Source organism: Cibotium barometz, chromosome 62 (genome assembly GCF_041138505.1).
Source record: "Cibotium barometz isolate CiBa-2024 chromosome 62, ASM4113850v1, whole genome shotgun sequence".
Lineage (NCBI taxonomy): Eukaryota > Viridiplantae > Streptophyta > Polypodiopsida > Cyatheales > Cibotiaceae > Cibotium > Cibotium barometz.
The window spans coordinates 21,518,570-21,526,841 of NC_141107.1; the positions used below are offsets into that span (position 1 = coordinate 21,518,570).

General features: G+C 45.5%; 1 protein-coding gene across 1 annotated transcript; it reads left to right on the forward strand.

Moving 5' to 3' along the window:
- Positions 1 to 295: 295 nt before the first annotated feature.
- Positions 296 to 7,733, forward strand: LOC147604245 (uncharacterized). Its single transcript, XM_086795480.1, has 2 exons — positions 296 to 806; positions 7,061 to 7,733. Exons 1-2 carry the CDS (start codon positions 495 to 497, stop codon positions 7,199 to 7,201), a joined length of 453 nt encoding a protein of 150 aa, XP_086651606.1. The 5' UTR covers positions 296 to 494; the 3' UTR covers positions 7,202 to 7,733.
- Positions 7,734 to 8,272: the final 539 nt, after the last annotated feature.

Genomic DNA, 8,272 nt, shown 5'->3' on the forward strand with positions numbered 1-8,272 from the left:
GCATGTCCACGTGCACATGATAAAATAGGTCTTTCAACCTTTAAAATTTTTCCAAACTTTGGTTTTTCTAAGGTTAAATGAAACAAGATTTTAGGACAACAGCATTATTTATTTCAGCAAGAAAATTGGGTACTATATATATAGTCTTTTTTTATTTATTTATTTAGAGATATCATTGGTGCCACGTGGCTCGTTGGAGTGAAAGGATAGGATACTATTTCAGATATTTTGACTATTTTTTTGTGTGTGAAAACGACCTTATCATGTATTCGTGTTAATACGCTGTGACTGAAGTGACCGTGTGCTGGCCAACTGGACGTAGCCCGCCTGGCGGAAACAGGCGACTCTTCCGATGCAAATTGTTGTATCTGAGATGAGAGCTTGCAAGCATGTTGTGATCAGGAGCTAAGGCGAGAGAGAGAGAAAGAGAGAGATAGAGAGAGAGAGAGCGCGCGCGCGCATTAGGAGCTGTTCTTGCTCAGAAATTTAGAGTCATGAAAAGGCTGACAATAGATACCAGGCCGCCCGTGCTGGCTCCAGCTCCGCTGCCCAATCCTGCCCAACAACCACATCAGGCCGTCAGCCCTTCTTTGAACGTGCTGTCTTTCGGTTTCCTTGCCGCAGCCGTCCTCATCTCTGTCTTTCTGGTGGTTGCCGTCTTCGAGAGGCTCCTTCACAGACCCCCGTCTTCTTCATCATCATCGTCATCCTCCGCCTTGCCCACCTCTGATCCTGATCACGCCCCTTCTGTTGGCCAAGCCTCTGGAGTGGCCTCTTTTACAGACGACATGGGCAGGATTATCCCGGTAAGTCTACAACCCATCACGCAAGAAGAAGCTCTCATCTCATTAACTCTCATCGTGCATTTCTTACACTGTAGAAACAAGTTTATCTTTCAACTACCTCTGAAAAACTACGCAGAGACACATTTCCATCCTTTCTTTAACATCCTTTTTCTTTCTTCACTGTTTTAGCAAATATAGATGTTGCTTACAGTCTTGTGCAAGTCTTGCTTCATCTCTTCCTTCACCTTCGCAACAATTTCTTCTCTATATGAGGTCTCTATTACTGGGCTTGGTTTGTTTTCTAGGTCTGTGAGACAATCTTCCAGTTCATGAAGTTTCTCCTTGAGTGTGGTGCTCTCTTCTCAGAGTTTGTTGATTTGTTCAAGGAAGTAAATGGACCACTCTGATTTTGTCGAGTCAATGGGGTCTTCTTGGCCACACCAAGGCACCGGAGCTCTTCGGTATGCTTTGTGTGTAAACCGGGAGAAAAAGAAAGAAGAAAAGTAATATGAACAATACAATGAATCCATGAGAGTACCGAGTCATGGAAAACAACTGGGAAAAAAATAACTAAATAACAATACTATGGGAAGGCAGATGGTTGATACAATGTGTGTCAATATATGTGATTAATCTCAGCTAATGATGCCATCCTCCATCAACACGGATCCAAGAAGTGGGATGAATCTCAGCTAATGATGTCATCCTCCATCAACATGGGTTGAAGAACTGTAGTGACATCTCTCCCTTGGGATGGGAGCTCTGCATGTCATCGGATAATATTCTGGATATGCAGTAGATGGGTTGGGATGTTTGGGGTAGAGGATGTCTAGCCCTCAAAATGGATTTGGCTCTCTGGTGATTTCGTTGGGGCACTTGAGGCCGGAGGGTCACTTGCTTGGGTGGCAACTTGACATCGTCTCCTAAAGGCCTAAATGGCCCATGAGACCAAAACAAGGTACAACTGATGATGATGATGTCTCATTCATAACAAATCTGAAAGAAAGAATGAAAATAGTAACATCCTAAGAGAGCTAAGAGCTGAAAGCTGAACCGCTGAATCGTTGCGGTAAACTCCTCCGGTGGCAGGCAATGATGGCTCGAATTTGCCGACGGTGAGGGAGTCGTGGACGCGATCCTCGTGGTTGTGGGCATCTCACTCTATGATGGCAATGGCTCTGTCCAGGGTGACTCCTCTGGAGGGTGGTTTGCCAGGTGGGCTTGTAGATGGGGGAGTAGAGGCTGGTGGGGTTACAGTGCTGGCTCTAAAAAAATCTGTGAGGGCTCTCTGTATAGGCGGCTCTGGTCCCACTACCCTCTTGTCCCTCAATAAGCTCTCTTTGTGGCGTCTAAGCTCAAGTATGAAGAGCTCTAAGCACCTTTGGTCCTCAAAGTCCGTGATCCGACACAAAGGTCCAAAGCTTTCACGGAACAGGCAGTGGTACCTCCCTCGGATCTCATAGTAGACAGTACAATGAAATATATAGTGTTCCTCCGACTCCACCTCCTGATGGCAAAGCTGGCATATGCGGTCCTCTAGTGATATATCCTCATATCGACCTATCTCTATCCTCAGCCGGTGTGAAGAGGTGTGAATCTGTCCAATAGCACTCCGAATACCATGTGAGAGGTGTGTGTCCATGTAAGCATGGCATATAATAAACCCGTCCGAAGAGGTGTAGAAAATGACTATGGTAGTGTGCCTTGAACGGTGGTGGCTGTTAGAATATTGTGCATCTCAATGTATTGGGGGTGTGCCCATTTATTGGGTATTTATGCTTTTTTCCATGATTACTTGGGTCGTGGAGGAGTCGGCCAGCTCCTTGCTTCCCTAAATAATGGGCCTTCTCATATTCACTTGTTTCATCCATTCCTTGCACATCGGACTCCTTTCTTAGCTGGCTATTGCCATTGTAAAAGCCTCATGCTATAATAAAGGTGATCTTGTCAACAAGTACTCTCTCTCCTTTGCTGTCTTTCTTTCTCTTTCCTTGTCTATGCTTCCGCATGTGCGTACTCCAACATGGTATGAGATGACTAGGTCCCGATTGCCCTCATCTGCGTTTTGCTTCCCTCTCCTCCTGCGTTTTCTTCTTTGCTAGTTGTGTTTTCTGCTAAACGTGCGTTTTCTGCCTCTTCACATCAGCGTTTTCTCTTTTGGAGGTGCTCCTGCCCCATGCAACCCCTACAAGGTGCCAAGGTGCAAGTCCAAGTGGCTAGTGGTGTAGTGGCTGTTGTTTATTCACGCATGGTACAACCCAACAAGCAGCCCCGACATCCCTACTTCTTCCGTGGCTTCCCCTCCCCCCGGTTGGGTGTTTCCGGTCTGTTTTGGTGGACTGTTTTTCTTTCCAGCCTCTTTCTCTCTCAAATTTGAGAGGGGGACTGATTGATCTTCGTGCTTTGCTTCATTGGAAAGTGCTCGAGAGGAGTCTTGGAGTGTCGAGATTTGTGTTTGGCGTACTTTGTTGTTGTGGATATGGCTCCCCTCTTACGAACAAGGAGGACAAGTTGGACGGAACCAACTATGCTCATTGGAAGTTGAATATGTGGATTTGGCTCATCCATAAGGGTTTGTGGGAGATTGTTCAAGGCAGTGAGAAGAAGCCCGAGCATCCTTAGAACTCGGGGCATTGGACCGAGGTTCAGGAGGATGAATTCCTTGTAGAATTACAAGATTGGGAGGATCGTGATTTGAAGGTGCACTGCGTGTTTGTGCAGACCATTACAAAGGAGGTCTCACCGGCCGTGCAAACTCTTACCGGTGCACATCAAGTATTGTCCAAATTGGAGAATCTCTATGCTCGAGATTCATCGATGCAGGCAGTTACTTTGCAAGGGCAACTCTACGGTCTGTTATTTCCTACTGGTAGTTCTATGTAGTCGTTCCTTATGAAAGCCAAGGTTATCCATGACCAGCTACTACTGGCAATGTGTGTAGCCTTGTCCTATGCTCAGTTGGATGCACTTATCCTCACCACACTTCCCCCGGAGTATGATGTGGTTTCTCGGGCTTTGAGGTGCTAGGTCACAACCACTCAAGTGGGTTTTGATGACCTCAGCTTCCTTATCTTGGAAAAAGAGTCCGCCGTCCTCGTTTCTCAGGATAAGATCAAGGTGTCTCTTAATAGTTAAAATCAGGCACTTGCTTCAGTAAAAAAGAAAGGTTGGAGTCGGTGCTTCTTGTGTGGAAAAAGAGGACATTTGTCTAAGGATTGTTTGTCCAAGAAGAAAGACAATGTGCATCTCATTGTATTAGGGTGTACCCATTTATTGGATATTTATGCTTTTTTCCATGATTATTTGGGTCGTGGAGCAGTTGGCCAGCTCCTAGGGGCAGTCGGCTAGCTCCTTGCTTCCCTATATAATGGGGCTCCTCATATTCACTTGTTTCATCCATTCCTTGCACATTGTACTCCTCTCTTTGCTAGCTATTGCCATTGTCAAAGCCTTATGCTGTAATAAAGGTGATCTTGTCAACAAGTGCTCTCTCTCTATTTCCTTGTCTATGCTTCCGCTTGTGCATACTCCAACAGTGGCTAGGTGGCTCCATTGCACAAGGGCTTCTGCTCGCGTCTTCTCAGGTGAGATCTCGGGGTGATGAAGGTGCCTACCTATATGTGCCCTTCTCGGTGAGAAAGGTGAGATGAAAGTAGATGAATAGGTGAAGCCCCGTTCGCTTCGAAAGGAGGTGCAAAAGCTCCATCCTAGCCATAGGCCAGGCGGCCTCCATGGCATCGGTAATACCAGCGTCTCACAGCATTTGAGAGTGGTATCCACCCCCACATCAGTCTAGGTGACTCCGGCTCTCACGCTCGAGGGAAATGACAAGACAGTGGCTCCTACATCCTCCGGGGTGGGGGGAGAGTGGTAGAGTACCACACAAACTTGTAGAGGTGCCCTGGTCTCCTCAAACTCTGCTACTACTGAATCCACCAGGAGATGCTTGAAGAAAGCATATTTGACTGGGTATCTCAGCAGGAATAGGGAGCCTCCTGGGGGTGAGGTGTGGGTACCGTGTCACTGGTGTCATTGATGAAGAGTAAATCTGCATCTCCACCGGGTCTAAGAAGCGCTGGAAAGAGCGCAAGCGGGTGGTATTCCTCTGAGAAGTTAGGGGAGGAGGTGCCTGGGGAGGGCGGTCTCCGGCTCTGGAGAGGGTAGGGGGAGCATGTGTCGGAGAGGATCGTGGCTCTGAGGGGTCTCGACAGGGTCCAGGGGGGTCAGTCTGTGGATGGGGCGCAACGGTTTGTCGCAGCGGCGGGGACCGGTTTGTCTCTAGGGGCTCGGGGCTCCTGTCTGCGCCCCTGCAGGTGGCAACGGTGTGCACGTTAGTGATCCTGGTTGCATAGCCGCAACCGTTCTCGATGAGAGGACTTGGGGGGTGGAGCCATCCGCAGCTCCTCCCTCCTCCGCTGCTGTTGCTGAGGAGGTGGAGGGGCCGGTTGGGGGTTGGGGCTGTTGTCGCTGAGGATCAGGTGGAGCTCCCGGGGGTGGGGGCTTTCGACGTCGAGGCTTAGGCAGAGCTCCAGCTCTGGGAGCTGTGCCTTTCTAGGGGTGAGAAGTCTGGTCTACCATGCCCCATTGGCAGAGGTACGCATCCTATGCCTGCATAGATCCATCTTCTGGTCACCAGCTGACCCCTCCTATGCCTGCATAGATCATGCAGACTTGGCACAGGTGCGGAGGAGGATGCCATATAGGTATGTTGGTAATCAGCCGTACAGATGTGCTGATAATATGAGTGCTGGAATTTTGCTCTCTAGTGATTGGTCTTGACCTCGATTTGTGTGCCATACAAAAATTGCTTCTGTCAATACCCAAATCATTGTCAACTCCAAACATTTTATCACCTAGGAATGCAAACATTCACGTCTTCATCAGAGGCTTGAATTTCTGCATCATATCTTGTTGAAAGATGCTGGAGCATTGGTGAGACCAGAAGGCATCACCTTAAATTCATAATGGCCTTTCTTTGTTTGGAATGTGATCTTCTGCTTCATGAGTTTTAAAATTCTGATCTGATGTTAGCCCCTCTTAAAGGTCTGTCTGAGAGAATCTTTGGCACATCTAGCCGCTCAAAAGATATATTGTATTTATGGCATTGAAAACTTGCTCTTGACTGTGATCTTGTTCAAAGCTCTTTATCACAGTCGAGCTGACCTGTGATGAAGAGGATCGGAGCATAAAAAGAGGAGTGGAAGAGGTTATGTGATTGTTGTTTGTCTATCTAAATCGAGTAGATTTATTCCACCGAAGATCCAAGTGACAGCTCCACAACTAGCTTGATTGTTAATGAAAATGTTGTTTTGTTTGTATGAACTGTGAGCAAAGTTGTCAATGATTGTGACACAAGATTTACAAGTCACTTCTAGTTGTGTGATTGGCAAGACCATCTTCCACTTGCAAAACTTGCATATAACAGTGGAAAGCATGCACAGCCCCCAAGATGAGTCCATTTAGCAACCTAGGGCTCTGATGGCTATTGGATTTGTAAACATTGAAGTGCAAGCAGCCTCTGACTTTTCATGCTAACAGTAGGAGATGTTATCCCTATGTGTGGGGAAAGATTCCTGTGAGTGGATGCTTGTGATCCTCCAGTAATGTTGGCTTGATCTACCATGCTACTCATGACATGTTGGGGTGACTTATGGAAGTAGCTAAGACCTCTTTCAGAGTATTTACTTTGCTTATATAGAAATGGAAACACAAAGCCAAATGTTCACTCCGTACTTCACACTTGCTCTCACTATTAGACAGAAAAGATCTCCCTACCTTTTGGTTTGAGATCTCCATTTGTATGATTTTATTTTACTTTAGAAGTTCCTGACTTGTCCATCTCCATATGGCCATGTGCCATTGGGTGGTTTTTTCCTTGCACCTACAACTACCTTGTGTGTGCAAACCCTAACTCACTTCTACAGGCACTTCGTTAGCCATTCCTTCCTGAGGCAAGGTCTGCCAAACCCTAGCTCTCCGAGATTATCTTGTACATGTCCTCGAGGGTCTTGGCACATGCATATGAGGACTGATGTACATGACATGTGATCAATGCAATGAGATAAATCACTTACAATCTTTGAGGGTTTATTTTTTCTGATATTTTTTCGAGTGATTAAAGCAAGATTAATTTTAGCTGTGATTCTTCATCACTAAAGCTAAACAATTCTTTTAACTTGCAAGTTGTTCAGAGTAGGATGATAAGAAAATGTGATTATGAAAAAGAAGTGGTTTTATTTTGTAGCTAATGTTCATTTCTGGTCTCTCTGCTGCAGGAGAAAGGGCATTTGATAGGTATGTCAGTGCTCATGCCAGGCCAAGATGTCCCTACCTTCATAGCTAGTCCAGCTCCAATCACTTGTTTTCGGAAAGCCAACAATGATGGTGATCACAGTGTAGGGCCTAACCCTACATGAGATGGACATTGATTCTAAACTTGAAGAGATTGCCAGCATGTCAAGCTCCATCAATACCATCATACTACCCAGACACTTGGATAAGGGCTTGGAGCAAGCCACTTATCAAAATACACCTAAGTAATTAGAGCTGGTGCCTTACCATTCAGGCATGTCTCCTGATGCCTCACCATTTGGTACATATCCATTGTAGCCACAGTTGAAGAGTGTAGTTGGTGATGATAGGGTGTGCATCTTCTTTGTTGATCATGGACTCCACTTCTGGCATGTATTATTTGTTCTCCCATGAAAAGATGGATGACCCATGGTGTATATCAGAAAACATGTGCTGTTGCTGCTATTGCAGAGAGGCAATCAAGCATTGCATCAGTGTTTTACTAATTTTTCTGCCTTTTCTACCATGCATTAGATGCTTAGCAAGTTCAGCTCAAATTTTACTTTTTTGCAAGAGGGCGAGATCCACATTCCACTACAAAAACAAGTTTATATACGGCTTTCCTCGAGTACAAAATGTAAAATTGAATCGAAATTCTAGGCCTCTTTGCCCTAAAAAGCAAGCAAAAATCATTTCAATCCATGAAAAGCATCCAAAACCGGACGGAAACACCAATCAAAGGTCTTTTAGAAATTAACCAAGCAATAAGAGTAACTCTCTCTCTCTCTCTTTATTCTACCCTTTGTTGGAGTGGAGGAGAGAGGGGTGTGTTGGGTAAAATAAATACTCAACAAGATGGCATAAAGTGGGTATATGGGGCTTAGGACTTCTCACAGCCTTCACACTTACAGAGAAATATTTAGAAGTCATAAATGTTGCTGAAATCGTGAATATATGGTAAATATTTTTTATTTTTTATTTTTTATTTTTGCATGTAGTTATTAATTAGTAGGGAATATGTTGTTTGCATGTGTGTTTATTCCGTGCAGATGTCGGGCTGTCACTCAAGGTGAGGTTCTTAAGTAGTAAGAAATCCCTCAAGGATAGGTTGTAATGTGCATGCGCCTAAACCAAGGTTAATCCCTGAAGGGCAGCATGTAAACATTAATGTTTAGGGCATGAGTAGGGCACAAGAG